This window comes from Phascolarctos cinereus, unplaced genomic scaffold (assembly GCF_003287225.1).
Source record: "Phascolarctos cinereus isolate Bilbo 61053 unplaced genomic scaffold, phaCin_HiC Scaffold_5;HRSCAF=322, whole genome shotgun sequence".
Lineage (NCBI taxonomy): Eukaryota > Metazoa > Chordata > Mammalia > Diprotodontia > Phascolarctidae > Phascolarctos > Phascolarctos cinereus.
This window is the reverse complement of record NW_027555958.1, coordinates 260190132-260209546: the sequence shown is the minus strand read 5'-3', so window position 1 is coordinate 260209546 and position 19415 is coordinate 260190132. Positions and strand designations below refer to the sequence as shown.

Sequence of the window (19415 nt, the reverse complement as noted above, 5' to 3'; positions counted from 1 at the left end):
TTTTAACTGCCATTTATGAGCCTCGGAAAAGGAAACAATTTTAATTATAAATGGACAACCAACTAACAATGTAATCATTTTTAAGTCTTGTTGGACTGAGGTTCACCATAAAAGATCTGTCTTGTTAAAAATATCTTTTCCTTTTTGGGGACTTAGTTGTTTGGTTTTTTTTCTTTCCTTCATACTTAGCATAGTGCATTTAAGTAAAAAATTTCCTCTGTACTACCTAAAGGCAAATTTAAACCACAGTTCGGAAGCTTCAACTTTTCCCCCTTACGATCTAAAGAGAAATGCCCAGAAACATTTTGCTCCAAAACGTTTTGAAGGTAAAACATTGCCCTCTTCTGAATAATCTATTTCCACCGAAGCTCTCCTGGAGGAAAAAGTGACTAGGAAACAATTCTTCCTGTCAACTTTAAAAAACAAAGTGTGTGTGAAGGAGAAATCCTCTACCTATATTATTCTCCACCCACCTCAATCTCACTTAATTTGTAGTGAAAAGTGCTTGAGCCTGGGAGTGGTTAGGAAAGCACGAGGCAGATCTATTGGTGGGCACATCGATTTTATTAATAGGTTGTTTTTCCTCTCCCCTACTCGAACCTCCTCCTCGCCCCCAGGATCAACAATTTATTGTGGTACTTTTAGGCTGCATAAGGGAAGTTTTAAGGGATAAAGAGTTAAGTAAAGACTGGATTTTCATTACTATTGATTACATAGATGATAATAACTTAGGATAAAAATATAGGGCAATCCATCTCTGAAGGAGGAGGGGGCGCGGAGACTCCTGTTATTAATATATGCCAAAGACTGCATTGATTTTTTTTTGTTTTGATTTATTTGCTGTTACTCGGGTGAGTCTACTTAATGAATCACTGGCCACTCCCATCTATTTCAGAGTCCAGGATAATTCCCCTGATAAGCGGAGGGATGGATAAATACAAAGTTATTGCTCTACTTTTGTTTTTGTTTTAATAGTAACAAAATAAAAAATTAAAAAAAAACCCCACAAATAAATTTTAGATAGAGCTCTTCTCAGTACGACTGAAAAGGTGACTTTTTGCAATATCTGATGTCAAGGAGAACCAGGAAACGGCTTGAAAATTTTAAACTTAAATCCTCCGCTCCCCAAGCAAAGAAAAGAAATGCGCACCCTGAGACATCTCTCCCTCTCTGTCTTTTGAAAAAGCCAGACAGGACATAAAACAACATAACACCAAATTACACCTCAATTGCTGAATGAATAGAATCACAGATTGATTTCCTCAAAACTCACTTTTGCCTTGCAATTTAAAAAAAAATCAGGTAAGGCTCCTCTCCACTACTATGAAAACAAGCACTTTCCACAAGTCTGGTACACTTTTCTCAAAGTGAAAAATATTTTTTTCTGACAAAAAAATAGACTTAAAAAAGTTTTGTTTAACCAAATTTAAAGCTCCCAATTAAATACATCATCGGATAAAAAAAAGTTCCCACATTTAGTGGAAACTTTTAAATCTCTCAAAAACTAGACTTTTTGTTTTCATTCACTTGATTCCTTTCCCAACCCCCAGCCTTCATCCCTCACAATTTCAGGGACTGAAACCATGGTTTTGCAAGGAGATTCACGCCCTCACAAAGAGTGGAAATAAAAAACATATACTTTCTTTTTAAGTTGACGGCGATTCTCCGTCGAATCTGTAGGATTTCCGTTGAATGCTCCCTAACCTAGCTGCTGGTTCCCAGCCTCGAAGCATTGATTTTCTAGTAGTTAGGTTCAGGTATAGGTTTCTTAGGCTTTTTTCATCCTATCCGAGATTCTTCTCTAGTTCGCAGTTTACCCTTTCCTTTTTTCCCTTTACCCCCTTCAGTTGCACCAGGACGTCGGAACTTAGTAAGTGCCTGGGAGAGAAGGCCAGCAGGGAGTAAGATCTATTTAGCCTTTCTTCTCGGATTTGCCTAAGGAACGACGGAGGGAGCTAGAGGGAATGGACTGATTGTGCCAGATTTCTTCCAAAACTCCAACCTCAGTCGCTCCTACTCTACACTCCCCGCCATCTCCGTCCGCCGCCTCCTACCCAACCCCTAAACACACTTCGTTCCTGTCACTGGTGTAGTCTTTCTCCCATAGCAGTCTCCCTGCCCTAGGCCAATGGCATTCTCATTTTTCTTAGTTGACCGCTAGCTCTCACCACACCCCCAATTCCAGAAAGCTGGTTGGTTGTTACTTCCTCTATAAACTATTTGTATTTGCTAGTCACACTGATTTCCTGGTGGGTTGATAGGCCTTTCAATCAGGGAAGGTGTGGCCCCGCCTACCTTTACTTCTACTACCTCCTCTCTTTCTGCGTTGCTCTCCCCTTTTACTTCATCTGCTGGCTACCCAAAGCATCAGACTGAATCAGTAAACTGCGAGGATTTTTCAAGTAAGCTTCTTGCTTGTGCAAGCTTGCCTGGTCAGCGGCGTGGGCAGTAGCTACAGCTTAAGAGTTCTGAAGTATTCTGGGAAGCCAGTTTTTAACAAAAACTACTTTTTGTAAGCAGTCCACTTGGCTCCTTAGCTCCAGCCACAATTTTCTTGGCTTCAACTTCGAAGGCGCCTTTTCTTTCTCACCAAAATGTCAAGAGAGTCTGAATCTGTGCCTTTTGCCACAAAGGGAAGAGCCGCATTAGGAGCTGCTGCAGCTCTGAAGCTTTAAAGTCTGTCAGTTAGTAGGTGTTTGCAAGTGATTAAGAAAGGAGCAGTAAAGGTAGCTAAGGGAGTGCGTCCCGCTGAGCCATGCTCCTCTCAGTGTGCATAAACAGCGTATGTGCCTAAGCTACAGCAGCTTGTGCCTCAATGACACCAGTCCTTTGCTGTCTTTGTTGCCTCAGGTGAGAAGGAAACTCGTACTGTTGTTAACCATGCTGTGCCTCTGGCTTTATATGTTCTACTCTTGTTCAGATTCCTGTGCTTCAGTGCGGGGCCTAGTGCTGCCGGGCACAGTGCCCCGCTTGCCAGCAGAGTCCCAAGCCTCTATCACATCTGTTTTGGCTCCAGACGCTATAAGCTCCAAGATACTCTTTGGGTTGCCACAGGCTTCTTCAACTGTAGCCAAGGTTGAGAGACAGGAGGAAACAGGCAGAGTACTTGCTGATTCCTCCAATCCTACCTCTAGCTTCTTCAGTGGTTCTGCCGACAAGAAACTGCCGCAGGCAATCATCATAGGGGTGAAGAAGGGTGGCACCAGGGCGCTGCTGGAGTTCCTACGGGTGCACCCTGACGTGCGTGCAGTGGGTGCCGAACCCCACTTCTTTGACCGCAGTTACCACAAGGGGCTCACCTGGTACAGGTAACTCAGACTTCCGAACTCAAAGGGGGAGGAGGGCAGTAAGTAGAGTAGTATCGGATTGGGGTGGGGAAAAGGAGATTGACTTCCTAAGGGTATTGCAGACCCTTCTTCGCCCCAAAAGGAATGAATAGACTCGAGAGGTGACCAGGGAGGCGCAGTTCTGGGTCTGAGCAGAACGCTGTTCATACTGCACTAACTGGAGATAGGCTGGTGGTGTGTTCTCCAGGCACACAGTCCTCCCCCTTCCCTTTCCTCCCTCCTTATGCCAGAAAGAAACCTTTCAGTGTAGCTGATAATTCTGCCACTGTATTTCAGTGTGGACAGCCGGTACCCTCTTTCAAGCAGCCAGAGAAAGGTATCTTGCTGGTAAATTGGTAGAATCAGAATTTCAAACTGGGACAACATTTAATAGAGCATTCTCTCCGCCTAGAGACACTTCAGCAGGAAAACTCTACAGAACGCTGCAAAGTTTGCTGCTTTTCACAATATTAATTTTACAGGTAAACACATTAAAAAACAAACCTCTAACTGAAGGACAGAGGGAAGGATACTTCTGCAGTCATAAAGTTGGAATGAACAGCAAGCTCGCGAACTTGGTGCCTCATAACATTTTATAGCTGGAGTAGTGGAGTAATTATTCCAACTATTCCGTTAAAATCGTTATTCATTCCTGACCTGGGAGTTTCGGAAGTCCCTCGAGTATAATGGGATGTACCTGCCCCAGACCAGATTTCGGGATTCTAAAGATCTCAACATCTGGCTCAACAGATGCCGCGGAACCTGCAGAGAGCGTATGCTTAATAATTTGGGTTTGGGTTTGTTTTAAGATAGTTCTTCTGACAGTCTCTGAACGGGTTTCGAAACCGCTTTTCTTCAGCCGGGAATCCCGGGTGTTGTTTGGCTCTGACTCACGGTGGGCTACGGGCAGCTGCCGCCTCTTCTTGCAGGCTAGAGCTGAGACTATTCGAAACAGCTCAGCACGTACCTGTGTGGAGCGGTGCTGGTCTCTGTTGGAGAAATCGGCTCACTGCAGCCGAGGGCTCTTCACACAAGGAGAACGAATTTAATCGTTCTGTGGGCTGCTTTGAATTAGTTCACAAAAGCACAATCTGAAGAACATAAACCCACTGGTAAGCAACGTATGAGCATTCTTTTCTAAACATTTTGTGGGAACTCGATAAACAACTTCTTGGTCGTTGCTGGATTAAGAAATATATTTGTCGGGTGGTGCACAACCATAAGCATAGTCCTCGACTTTCAGGCTCCTGGGGCAGAAGAAAACTGGCTGAACTTTGCATGATTTAGCCGACAGACAGCCTAGTTCACCTGAAGCGACTGCTGCCCTATTTCGTCTCCCCACTCCCGTCCTCCCCTGGCTTCGCTAACCTTTGTTTCAGGGCTCCTCAAGTAGGTTCTAGATTAGTGGAGAAGTCCTAGATAGGTTAAGGACCCCACCAACTGCACTCAGCCTTTTTGTGGAGGCTTGGTTTGCAAAACAGGATATATAGTGGGAGAAATGGAGCTGTCTGACTACACTCAGATTTCTTGGTCACTTGAATTTCACCCCCTTGTCCTACTGCCTCGCCTCCCTCCTTCCATTCATCCTGATTCTAGCAGAAGAGAGGGCCCTATTTCTAGAGACTGTGTTCTCTGCTTTTCTGGTTGTATACTGAACTGCATCCAAGTTCTCCCACTGTTACAACTTGTCCCCAGTTTTCACTGCTACACACTTCCAAAGACAAAAGAGAACGGAACAATTTAAACCCGTCGCCTCTCAGATCCTTTCCCCTACGACTCCTCTGCTCCATTTCCCTGAAGCTTTGGGGAAGGGGGGGGGGGAGGAGAGAAGATGAGAAAGATAGGAGCATAAATGTAAAGATTATGGGGCTGACCCTAAGGATTAAAATCCCATTCTCCCATTCTCCCCCTTTACTTCCCTTTCTTTGTTACTTTCATCTTAAAAAAAAAAAACAGCTATGGTCGAATGTCTCCAAAGTCCCAAGTTTCTTATGGAAATAAAAGAAAGGAGCCCTTCCGGCAAATTTCCCGGTAGCAATTGTCAGCCTCGTGTGGGGGTTAGCATTACAAGCCAGCCAAGGAGATTCTCTGAAATCTAAAGTTAAAATTTTGTGTGCAAGAATTAGCAGAACAGCGACCAAAAGCTTGGTATTTTAGAGGTTTTATAGACCACTGACGTAGGAATGGAATTACTTGGATAAACATTCACAAAATTTCTAAAAGTGTGGTTGCAAAATTTGCCAGTCTGAGTATTTCCTTTAAGTCAGGTCTGAAAAATAATAAATATTTAATGTAATCATAGAAAGAAAAAAAAAACAAACCCTCGAACCATCTGCAGTCCCAAGCAAAATCGAGTTCACAGTTGCAAAAAGATTTTTACCCAGAGCCACGGGTAATCATCTCATCTCTTTATTCATATTCTCTGAATATCAACCTTACTTTAATCTGTTGTCAAGACGCATATACACTGGTATATGCTCGTACAAGTATACACTTGTATGTTTGTAATTATTGGTTTCTTGCACCGGGTGGCTTTACTTTACAATCTATCTGTTGACCTACATCTATTTCTTTTACCTTCCTTCTCCAACCCTAGAATCTCACCTTTTTTCTATTTTCCCAGGCCGAACTTGCAGGTAAACTCTTTGCCTACAAAGGGGAGAAAATCCTTGCCCAAAAGGGGACCATTGGAAATATTTGAAGCCACGAGTGCCCTTTTATGGATTGTTAACTGTAATATACTGAAGTTCGAGTAAATAGTATACACAACCTGTTTGTATTAATGAAGATATGATTCAGGAAGCAAAACTTTAGAGGAAGTCTCCCTCTCAACGTTTAGGGTATAAATACGTACATATGAAATTCTGTGAACTTTGTGCAAAAGGGACGGGGGGGGGGTGATGCCAGTACTGCTTCTTTTCTCCCCATCGCATAACCCCAGCTTGGCAATTTTTATTTCTAGCCGCTCATGAGTTCATAAGTTCAGCAGACTTCATCTAACAATACTACACAAAACTAATGAGCAAAAATGCCAGTGATGAGGAACATGCACTTCGGGGTGATTTCTGCTGAATGAACAGTATTAGAAGGATATTGCCTTTCATGCTATAGAATTGTGCCCAAAATGTAAATGAAAATCAAACCTTTTCAGTTCCTGACCCTTAATACATCTTCACACAATTCTGGCGTTTAGCTGATTTTTAAGTTAAAAGTTACATCTAAGATAGTCTATTTTTGTTTGAGATCAATTGACATTTGAATACAAAAACGTTTTTGCTGACTACATTTCTTCATTTTGTTATCTTTGCCTAGATTGCAGTGGTGCAGTGGGAAGTTAACTGTGTGTGTGTGTGTGTGTGTGTGTGTGTGTGTGTGTGTGGTGTGTGTGTGTATGTGAGGCAGTTGGGGTTAAGTGACTTGCCCAGGGTCACACAGCTAGTAAGTGTCCTGTGTCTGAGGCCTTTTGTGAACTCAGGTCCTTCTGACTCCAAGGCCAGAGCTTATCCACTTAGTTGCCCCTAAGTTAACATCTTTTAAAGAAAAATAAATAGTGCTCAATCAGAATAGGAATTTTGCTTAAAGGCAAGCAATGATGCCCCAATTAGCTCTTACTTTAATAGTTGTAGTCTTAGGTTCTACCTTCTACCCTGATCCTTTCGCTTGAAGTTTTGCCGCAGTTCTGAATCATCTAATTATATTTATCAAAACCCATCAGATTAAAAGAAAGTTTTTTTTAAATTATGTACACGTGTGGGTTATCCAGTTCAGAAAAGTCACTATTTGAAAATTTTGTCATAAAAGGACATCATAGATTTAAAAAAAAAAAAGGAATATTCATGTGGTGAAAATGTGGAATAAACTGTGGAAGGGGCAGTCTTCTCGTGGCCAAAAAAAAAAAAGTTTTAGATTCTAATAAAAAAGCTCAGCCTTGATTTACATAACGTTTGTGACGGGTGTTAAGAGACAGTAAACGCCTGGAATAGATAGTTAAATAGACTTTATAAATAATTACAATGGTAGCATTAGAGTTTAATAATGATTCCACATGTCATAATACAGCACTATTAACTTAAACGTAGCTCATTAAGATGTGTGTTTGGAGGCTTTCCCCCTCCTATTTGGCTTGGATTTGTGACCTTCTCTGTTGGTTCAGGATGGTTTTAAAGGGCAGGTAGGCGGCGCAGTGGACAGAGCACTTGAAGTCAGGAGGATGTCAGTTCAAATTTCGCCTCAGACCAAACACTGGGCGCTTACTCGCTGTGTGACTCCGGGCAAGTCACTTAACCCCAATTGCCTAAAAAATGATGAAACAGGATCGTTTTAAAAAACAAACGATAGAGATAGTCCATCTGTCACAGAAGTAAAATTTCTATTTAGATTTTTTTGTACTTACCTACTAAGTTGATTATCTTCAACTACAAAAAGTAACTAATTATGATGTCTTTTTTGGGAAATGTATTTTAATTTTCAATCACAATAATATTCTGTGAGAAGTTTGGTGTTGTCTTTCAATAGTCTTTATAATGTGCATATGTGGAGAAAGGAAAAATTCTCACATTCACTGAATATTTTAATCATTAATTAGATGAATACATGTTGAATTGTTTTCAATTAACCACATAAAGTCCTCAGTACTTTTTCTTTCATCTTTCATCTAGCCTTGCATCAGTGAAGCATTTTGTTTCTGAATTTGACAATTAGAATTTATATGATGGTATGTTTCAAGATAACAGCTTTTAATGAATGTTAATGATTTTGAGTACTGTTTGAGAATCAAATTGTCCAAATATACTCTGATAATTTTTGATACCACCCAGGACCACGTTAGAATTCATAAGGTCAATCTCCCCTTCTTTCTCAATTTTTAGCAGTTAAAAAACCTATAATGAGACTGAAGTTCTATAACAGTATGGATGAAGTGACTGAAACCTGTTATTGCTTCTATATGAAAAAACCTGGTTTTATTTTTTAAATAGTTCTGAATTTTTGTGTAGTTGAAATAGTGGCTATTTTTAACATATTTATCTTTTCCTTTTATTCACTTTCTCTAATATCAATCTCTAGAATCTGTTTGCAACTAAACTGATAATTAAATCATTCTTTAGTTTCATTTCTCTTCATAAAATAATTAAAATCATCTAGTCATAAAATGACAAAATTTATTTCTCCAGCATAAAGACTATTAAAGTACAAAAAAATTACATATGAGCATATTTATATTTTCAGTTTACCCTTTTTAAGGTCAAGATGTGTATGTCAAGTTAAGATGAAGTGACCACTTTTTAAACTTCTTAGAATTAAATTAATCATCAGTTGATATCAATCCTGTCCTAAATTTAAAATCAGCATTCAATATGCTCAGCAGAAAAAAGACCTCTAATTCTATAAGTAATATTTTAACAAGTCTCCTTAAAATTAAAATTTTAAAAGTAATATGCAAAGAATTTCACCTGAAAAAGTAATAACTGAAAATTGCAAGCTATCTTCTGCATCTTAATTTCATTACACATTGATAAAACTGTATTTCCTTTTCTTCCTTGATGACTTCTAAAATCCTATTTGTGACTATCCTACTTCATGCATTAAGGGAAATGCAAGATTTAATTTGAAGTAATTAGCACTTTGCCAAGTTTGGAATTTCAACTAAGTAAGCAACTCACTTCCCAGCTTCTGAGAGAAGATAAAAAATCTACTTTTATTTATATGTAGCCATTTGAAATAAAAACCAATATGTGACAAAGCAGAAGAGCTGTCACAATTTATTAGAAAGATAGTGTAGTTTGTGTTGAACTTTGTTTTTAATAAAATGGTAGAATCTTTTGTAAGTTCAGGAGGAAATACTGCATAAATTAGCCAAATCATGTATTTTCCTACATATAATTCCTACATTCTTATTTTCTTACTTATTTTCATACATTTCCTACTTTGAATTAATGAAACAGGCAACATTTAATAGCAACTTATTTGTTTTAGGAGAGGAAAATCCTAAAGTGCGTGCCTTAAATGATACATAGTAACTGTGAAATAAGTACTTTAAAAATTGAATTTAAAGTCTTCATTTATTTGAATACATTTTTTAAAGACATCTGTTCATATTTTTTTTCTGGAGTTCTTTCTATATTTGAATGAGAAAACTCTCTTTGAAACTTTTTTTATCCTTAACAGTGGAGGTGGCATTTACTAAAATTTTGTAACTAAAATATCAGTATCTGTAGATAATTTTTCAGTATATTAATTTTTTGTAGACTAGTTGTCTCTGCTTTATGAAGGGGAAGCTTAAATTAACATTCCCATTAGAGGTAATATAATGCATTGTTCTTCCACTCTGAATAGACAGAATATGCTTAAAGCAGATAAAATTATAACAGAGGTAAAATATGGAGGAGGGGAGGTAGGCGAAATATTTGATGATCCTGCTAAAACAAATTTCACATGTACATAATGCATGAATTTTAAAAACTAAATTTATTTTTGGATAAAAATACAGTTCTTGCTGGTACTTAAATTGCTTTTGTTTTAAAAAAGATTATTTAGATTGGAGATAGTATGGGGGAGGCTTTCATATAATGTATATCTGCATATATTTTATTTTGGAGTAGGGTGGAAAAGTAGGGCTAAGCTGTGAGCATCAGCGAATATTGATTTTAAGTATTTTATCACTTTATTACATTTTAGGGAAAATTTCACCTTGTGAGAACCAGTCATAATAATAATACCAAGATGATAAAAATATAATTTATTGCATCCAAAACATGGGTAGTTGGATGTCACTCAATAGATGATCAATAAGTTCTATCATTTACTTTTCTTTACAGACTTTTATTTTGCACTTACCTCCTACTTAGAATAGCTATATTAATTTACTTTTGCTGATATCTTAAATCTCTCTTTTGAGGGTAATAATAAATATGATGAACTAATAAACTATAAAAAAGTTGCTTCAGTGTCTCTGAGTCAATAGTTTCAGCAGTGTCACTATATTATTCAGGCTTATAAAAACAGGTTTATTATCTGGGGATATATTTAGAGTTTGGTATCAATAAGTATTTTAAGAGGTACAATCTTACAAGGAAGAATTCTCCCTTCTCTCATGGTGACTTTAAGCTGATAAAAATCTGTTATTGCCACATTTTATCCTGATAAATTTATCTCATTATTTTAATATAGTTTTGTTAGATCAACAAACTTTTAGAAAGATTAAGCTTTATCCTAAAATTTGATGTATTTTAAAGTGAGAAAAGTCTTTCCTGGTAAGGAGACTTTTTCAGAGTTTTAAAAAAATCAGTTGACTACTATAGTTACAATTTGGTGGGTATGACCCATACTGAAACTATATTGCTTCCAAATGTTTTTTATATTATTATTTAGCATTATTAAACTTGCACAGAAACCTGATAATTATTAGTCTCTCTCTCTCTCTCTCTCTCTCTCTCTCTCTCTCTCTCTCTCTCTCTCTCTCTGTCTCTCTCTCTCTCTCTCTCTCTCTCTCTCTGTCTCTCTGTCTCTCTCTCTCTCCATGCGTGTATTTGTAAAACAACTAAGAAATGCATGATATAGGATAAGGACTTGGGGGAAAAAATCCATAGGAAAGAATGGACAAAAGAATAAATAGAGAGCCAGTTAGAAAATTTCTCACATGCAGAGAATATCACATGATTTCATATGTTGGAGAAAACACCTTTTTTATTTTCTTACTCATGAAGTTCTAGAGGCAAAAGTATCCAGCATGGTTCAAAACAAGGCTTATACTTGGATACATGTTCTTTTTTAGAACTTCTTGATTATATTCAGGTTTCAATAGACCTGAATTGTAATGCTGTGGAGTTATGAAGGAAATGGTTTCCCAAGCTAGACTGGGACCTTGTTATCAGTCAGCAAGGCCCTTATGTTTGAATGCAATCGTTTCATTCAATATGGGGAGAGTTGAGCAGTTCAGACAGATGGCTAAGATTATTTGTCTTTGGGGAACAGGAGACTGTCTTAGTTTTCAACTCTGTTTCAAGAATGTTATCTGATGTGACTGACACATGAACTCCACACTTTGCTTAAAGGAACTACATGATCAGATTTCACAGCCTCACCTGTTAAGCTGAGCTTTCCAAAGTTATCCCTACTTGGGACTGATTTACTTGAGTTCTGGTATTATTTAGAATGATATTTTCTTTTTGATACCAACAATTTGGTTGTCTCCTTATTTTTATTTTTTTAATCAGAGTAGCTGATTTTTCTACTAGTTTAAAAAGAAACTCACCTCCTAGTTGTAATTATCATTTTATTTTGTAAATTTTCATTTAATCAATAATTTATTTGATTTTTCAGAACTTCAAATTTGGTTTTAGTTAGAATTGTTATTTGCTGCTTTTTAAATTGCATGCCAAATTCATTATCTGTTCTTTCTCTCTTTTGTGAGTGAAGGAATGTAGACATATATAATTTCCCTTAAAGATTGCTTTGGCTGCATCTAAAAAAAATTGGTATATTGTCTCGTCATTTTCCTTAAAGAAATTAGATTTGTTTCTATGATTTGTTCTTTCACTCATAAATTGTTTAGAATCAAATTAGTTTCTAATTGATTTTTAATCCTAAAGGCCCCTTATTAAATATAATTTTTATTGCTTTGTTGTCAGTAAAGGATGTGTTTGGTAGTTCTTTTCTGCAGTTGTTGTAACTTTTTAAGCCCTGGTAAATGGTTATTTTTGTAAAGGTGCCATACTCAGCTGAGGAACTTTTATATCCTTTCTCTTTCTATTCAGTAATCATCAGAGATCTATTGGATTTAAGTTATGTAAGACTCCATTCAAATCCTTAACTTCATTCTTGTTTCTCTTTTTGTTAGATTTATCTAGGTCTAGAAGGGGGTATATTTGGGTCTCCTACTATTATACTTTTAATCTCAATTTCTCCTTGTAATTTGTTTAACTTTTTCTTTTCTTTTTCTTTAAGTATTTAGATGTTATATCATTTAGGGCAGCTAGGTGGTATAGGATAGAGTACCAGGCCTGAAGTCAAGAAGACTCATCTTCATGAGTTCAAATCTGGCCTAAGACACTTACTAGCTGTGACCCTGGGCAAGTCACTTAACCTTGTTTGCCTCAGCTCCTCATCTGTAAAATTAGTTGGAGATGGAAATGGCAAACCACTCCAGTATTTCTGCCAGGAAAACCCCAAATAGGATCACGAAGAGTCAGACAAGACTGAAACAACTGAACAACAACATATATTTAATATTAGTATTGACTTATTATTGATGGTGCCTTTAAGCATTATGTGAATTCTCTCTAGCTTATTAATATCCCTTTCATGATTCACCATCATCAGATAGGGTTTGTTTTCCATATGACTTATCTCTCATTGATCCTTGCATTCACTTTAACCCCATCTCTCTCTTCCTGTTCCCACCTAGTTCTCTGTTGGGATGAAAACATTTAAAAATAGGTCCTTTTTTATTTTATATCACCATAAATTTCCTTGATGCCCTTCCTCCTACTCTTGCCAGAGCAATATCCCAAAAACAAATAATAGTTCTAAATATACAAAAAAGAAAATCAGCATAATTGATCAATAAGTGTGGACCTCACATGTTTGCAAAAGGTTGTCAGTCAGCATTTATTAAGCACTTATTTATTAAGCATTTATTATCATGTGTTGTGTACCAGGCATTTACTTTTCATATTTCTTCTGTGGAGACCTACTTATTCTTTATAATTTTGCAACATTTTTTTTTTTGATTTGTGGATGTGGACAGTTGTTTTTCCTATTTACATTGTTGTAATCATGTGTATTGTTTTCTTAGTTGTGCTCACTTACTCTGCATCAATTCATATAGACCTTTGCACCTCATTTCTTAAAGCACAGTAACATTTTATCACATTACTGTACAATAGTTTGTTTAGTTATTTGTTTATAGTCCAATTATTTGCTATCACAAAGAGTGCAACTACAAATATTTTGGTGTGTATATGAGGACTTTTTTTTCTTATCAATGTATAAATTGATGTATAAACCTAATAGTGAAACTACTGAGTCAAAGGGTATGAAAATGATAGTCACCCTATTTACATAAATCCAGATTGCTTTCTAAAATAGTCATATTGATTCACAATGCACTAGTGAGCCTAATTTCCTACAAGCTTTCCATCATTTATTATTTCCATTTTTTCATCTTTGCCAATTTATAGGATGTAAAGTGAAATCTCAGGATTGTTTTTTTTAATCTACATATCACTTTTTATTAATGATTTAGAGAAGAGATGTCAAACTCACTGCCCAGAGGCTGCATGCTGCCCACAAAATTCCCAAATGCAGCGCAAACCAGAATAAAATATACTTGGGAAATATTTGAGAAAATAAATAAAAATACAATACAACATAGATTATGCTAATTGTGGTTTTCTAAATCAATATGCAGCCTATAGGATCTGTTTCTACTTGAGTTTGACAACCCTCATTTAGCACATTTGTTAATATAAATACAAATGGTTTGCAATTCTTCTTTTGAAAACTGTTCAAATCCTTTAATGATTTACCCATTGGTAAATTGGCTTTTGTGGGTGTACACATACATGTATATATACAAATGTATGTATATTTGCACAAATGTGTACATGTATGTGTTGTAAATCTACACATACAGAAAATATATGCATACATGTATGTGTTATGTGCCTGCATTTGTACACATGGTTTATATGTGTGTGCACATATATATTTTAAAATTCTATCTACATAACTATCTATCTCTTGGATTTGAAACACTGATCAGAGAAATTTTATTTTTTTTAAATTTTTTTATTTTTTAGCTAGGCAATGGGATTAAGTGACTTGCCTAGGGTCACATAGCTAGTAAATGTTATGTGTCTGAGGCCGGATTTGAGCTTAGGGCCTTCTGAATCCAGGGCTGGTGCTCTATTCACTGCCCCACCTAGCTGCCCCAGAGACATTTTATATAGAGATTTTAAAAAATAAATCAATCATTTCCTTTCTTTCCTAGGTGCATTAATTTTGTTTGTTCAGGAGCTTTTCAGTTTTATGCAATCAAAATTATCTATTTTGTCTTTTATAATTGTTTTGTTTTGAATACATCTGTTACCCATAACTGTGGAAAGTATATGATCTGCTTTTCTTCCAATTTTTAAAAAGTGTGATCTTTAATATTAAGGTCACATATCGATTTAGAATATATTATAGAATGTGGTATAATGTATTGGACTATGCCTAATTTCTGCCAGACTGCATCACAGTTTTTCCATAGCCCCTTTAATATTTGTAATTTTCCATTTTTGAAAATCACCTTTGCAATCTGATTGGTCTTATGTGGTACCTTAGAGTTGTCTCTTTTTCTTATCTCAAATTACTGATTTAAAACATTTTTCATATGGCCACTGATAGTTTGACTTTCTTTCTCTGAAAACTACCTAGCCATGTATTTAGACAAATTATCAATTGTGGAATAGCTCTTGTTCTTATAAAGTTGAATCAGTTCTCTATTTATCTTACAAATGAGACCTTTATCAGAAAAACTTGCAAAATTTCCCCCTATTTTCCCACTTCTCTTCTAATTTTAGCTTCACTGGTTTTGTTTATGCAAAAACCTTTTTGTGTAATCAAAACTGTCCATTTTACCTCCTGTGCACCTCCTAATCTCTTGTTTGGATATGAACTTTTGCCCTATCTACAGATATGACAGGTAATTTTTTCCCATGCTACTGTACTTTGTTTATGAGGTTATGCTCTATGTGTAAATCATGTATCCATTTAGATCTTGTCTTAGTATACTTCATGAAATGTTGGTTTATACCTAGTTTCTTCCAGACTGCATTTCAGTTTTCTCCGCAGTTTTTAATCTAATAGTAAGTTCTTGCCTAGTAACTGGGATCTTTGGCTTTCTCAGACAATAGGCTACTGTTCTCCTTTGCTTCTGTATATTATGTGTTCAACTGATCAATCTTTCAATTTTTTACCCAGTAACAAATTGTTTTAATGATTATGGGTTTGTAATATAATTTGAGATCTGATACTGCCAGTCCCCCCCTCTTTTTTCATTAATTGCTTTGATTTTTTTTTATATTTTGCCTTTTTTCCATTCAATTTTATTTCATTTTCAATTCCAGATTCTCTCCCTCCCTCACTGCTCCACTATCCATTGAGAAAGCAGTTCACAACTCCACCAACAGTGCATGAGTGTCCCGATTTTTCCACATCCCCTCCAGCATTTATCATTTTCCTTATCTGTCATGTCTTAGCCAATCTGATAAGTGTAAGGTGGTACCTCAGAGTTGTTTTAATTTGCATTTCTCAAATCTATAGGGATTTACAGTATTTATTCATATGACTATAGAGAATTTTGATTTCTTCTTCTGAAAACTAACTGTTCATATGCTTTTTGCAAATTTAATTCAAATATATATATGTAAAATGAGGCTTTTATCAGAAAAACTTGCTGTAAAATTTTTGACCAGTTTCCTGATTTCCTTTTACTGTAAGCTGGATTGGTTTTCTTTATGCAAAAACTTTTTAATTTGACATAATAAAATTTATCCATTATACTTCCCATTATCCTCTCTATTTCTTGTTTGGTCACAAGCTCTTCTTTTTTTCTTTTTGCTTTTTTGGTGAGGAAATTGGGGTTAAGCAACTTGTCCAGGGTCACACAGCTAGTAATTGTCAAGTGTCTGAGGCTGGATTTGTAGTCAGGTCCTCCTGACTCCAAGGCCACAGCTCTATCTACTGTACCACCTAGCTGCCCCCACAAATTTTTCCCTTATCTAAGATCATAAAATTTTCTATGCTCCCCTATATTGCTTATCATATCATCCTTTATGTCAAAATCATGTATCAATTTTGACCTTATCTCAGTACAGGGTGTGAGACATTGGTGTGTGCCTAGGATCTTCCAAACTGCTTTCTAGTTTTTCCAACAATTTTTGTCAAATGGTGAGTTCTGGATTTTTGGGTTTATCTAACACTATATTACTATGGTAATTTACACCTAATCTGTTGTGCTGATTCACCACCCTATTTCTTAAGCAGCACCAGATTGTTTTGATGATGACTGCTTTGTAATATAGTTTTAAAACTGGTACTGCTAGGCCACCTTGCTTTACATTTTTTCTCATTGATTCCTCTTGATATTCTTGACATTTTGTTCTTCCAGATTAATTTTATTATTTTTTCTAGATTTAGAAAATAATTCTTTGGTAGTTTGGTATGGCACTGAATAAGTAAATTAATTTAGGTAGAATTATAATTTTTATTATATTGGCTCAACCTACTCATGAGCAACTAATATTTTTCTAATTGCTTAGGTCTATCTTTATATGGAAGAGTATTTTATAATTGTGTTTATAAATCCTATCAGGTCACATTGTATGGTCTTTGTCTTATAGTGTTATAATATCTTTTGCTAGTATTTTATTTAAAGATTTTCCATCAATATTCATTAGTGAAATTGGCCTATGATTTTCTTTTTCTGTTTTTTTTTCTCTCCTTCAGTGAGGTTTCAAAACCATATTCATGACATAAAAAGAATTCTATAGGGTTTCTTCTTTTTCTATTTTTTCCCCCAATAGTTTATACAGTATTGAGATTTGTTGTTCCTGAAATGTTTCTTACACTTATCTGGTCCTGGAATTATTTTTTTATTTTTTTATTTTTTAGGGAGATCATTTGTGGCTTGTTCAATTTCCTTTTCTAAGGTAAGGTTATTTAAGGATTATTCCATTTGGTCTTCTGTTAATCTGGGCAGTTTGGGTTTTTGTAATTAAATCACTTAGATTTACATGCCAGACACTGTGCTAAGTATTGGTTCTCCAGAGGTCTGTTATAGCTAACTTTTCTAAAATTCTATTCAATTTTTCACTTCCTTTTTGACTAATTTTTGGTTACTTTTATCTACATCTGTCAGGAATTAAATTGAGATCTCTCACTATTATAGTTTTACTGTATGTTTCTTCTCATAACACTTAAATTTTCCTGTAAGAATGCAGACACTTTGTTATCTGTGCATATATGTTTTGTATTGATATTGATTCATTGTCTATGGTATTTTTAAGAAAATTAAATCTCCTTGTTTATTTCTTTTAATTAAATCTATTTTTGCTGTTGCTTGTCTGAGATCAAGATTGCTACCTTAGTCTTTTCTATTTTGACTGAAGCATAATGGATACTCCATTGATTTTTAAAAACTCGCTCTCCTCTCTTCTTCTCTCCTGCCTGTTAAGAACCATGCACAATTCCATGGTGTTTCAGGAAGGTTCTAATGTCATCTTTTCCCCTCAGTTCCTTCTTCCTCATTGTATAGACTTCTACAAATGCACCTCACTTATGTTGGTTAATTTTCTCTCTTCTTCTTCTCCTTCCCTCTTTCAATGTATATATGATACAAGAAGATTTTTGATGATTCTTGTTTTATAATATAGCTCAAGGTCTGGAAGTGCTATTCCCTGTCTGTTTTTCATTATTTATCTTGGTATTAGATTTTTATCCAAATATATTTTGTTGTTTTACTGGGTTCTACAAATGTCTCTTTCATGGTTTTATTAGTAAGGAATTAAAAGTGTAAGTTACCTTTGGTAGTATGGTGATTTTTATTATATTGGCATGACACAACCATGATCAATCAATATTCCTTCAGCTTATTTTTAAATAAATTTTTTTTAAAAAAGCCTTATTCTTTTAAAAAAAATTTCCACTCAATAGTATTTTATTTTTTCCAATTACATGTAAAGATAGTTCTCATCATTCACTTTTATAAGATTTTGAGTTCCAAATTTTTGTCTTCCCTCCTTTCCTCCCCTTCCCAAGATGACAAGCAATCTGATATAGGCTACACATGTAAATAGTATCAAAAATATTTCCACATTAGTCATATTGTGAAAGAAGAATCAGAACAAAAAGCGAAAACCATGAGAAAGAAAAACAACCAAAAAGAGAAAATAACATACTTCAATCTGCATTCAGACTCCATAGTTCTTTTTCTGGATGAGGATAGCATTTTCCCTCAGGAGTCTTTTGGAATTGTCTTAGATCATTGTGTTTCTGAGAAGAACTAAGACTATCAAAGCTGGTCATTTCACAATGTTGCTGTTACTGTGTACAATGTTCTCCTGGTTCTGTTCACTTCACTCAATATCAGTTCATGTAAGATTTTCCAGGTTTTTCTGAAATCCACATGCTCATCATTTCTTATAGCACAATAGTATTCCACTACATTCATATATCACAACTTGTTCAGCCATTCCCCAATTTCCAATTCTTTGCCACCACAAAAAGAGTGCTATAAATATTTTTGCATATGTGGGTCCTTTCCCCTTTTTTTATAATCTCTTTGGGAAACAGACCTCTTAAGAGTATTGTGGACCAAAGTTTTATAGCCCTCTGGGCATAGTTCCAAATTGCTCTGCAGAATGGTTGGATCAGTTCACAATTCCATCAGCAGTGTTTTAGTGTCCCAACTTTTCCATATCCCTTCCAACATTTGTCATTTTTTTCCCTTTCATATTGGCCAATCTGATAGGGGTGAGATGGCACCTCAGCACAGGTTTATTTGCATCTTTTAAAAAATTTAATACATTATTTTTACTCAATTACATGTAAAAAACTTTTAACATATTTAAAAATTTCGAGTTCCAAATTCTTTCCTTCCATCCCTCATATGCCTCCCTGCATTGAGAAGGTAAGCAATTTTACATAGGCTATACATGTGCAGTCATGAAAAACGTATTTCCATGTTAGTTATGTTGTGAAAGAAAATACAGATTTAAAAACAAGAAAAACAAGGAAAATAAGAAAAATTATGCTTCAGTCACATTCAGACTCCACCATTTCTTTTTCTACAGATTGAAAATATTTTTCATCATGAGTCTCTCAGAACTGTTTTGGATCATTGTATTGCTGAGACTAGCCAAGTCGTTCACAGTTGATTTATACATTTACACAGTTGAATACAATATTGCTGTTACTGTGTATAATGTTCTCTCAGATCTGTTCATCTCACTTTGCATCAGTTCACTTAAGTCCATGTTTTTCTGAAAGCATCCTGCTCGTCATTTCTTATAGTACAATATTATTCCATCACAATCATATACAACA

The 19415-nt window shown here is 35.7% G+C and overlaps 1 protein-coding gene across 1 annotated transcript in view; it reads left to right on the top strand.

Moving 5' to 3' along the window:
• Positions 1-2832: 2832 nt before the first annotated feature.
• LOC110193924 (heparan sulfate glucosamine 3-O-sulfotransferase 3B1-like) overlaps positions 2833-19415 on the top strand; it is a 34613-nt gene continuing 18030 nt past the window's right edge. Inside the window, exon 1 of the mRNA XM_020965953.2 lies at positions 2833-3308. Within this exon, the coding sequence (XP_020821612.2) occupies positions 2881-3308 (428 nt within the window). The 5' untranslated portion in view covers positions 2833-2880. The remainder of the gene's footprint in view (positions 3309-19415) is intronic.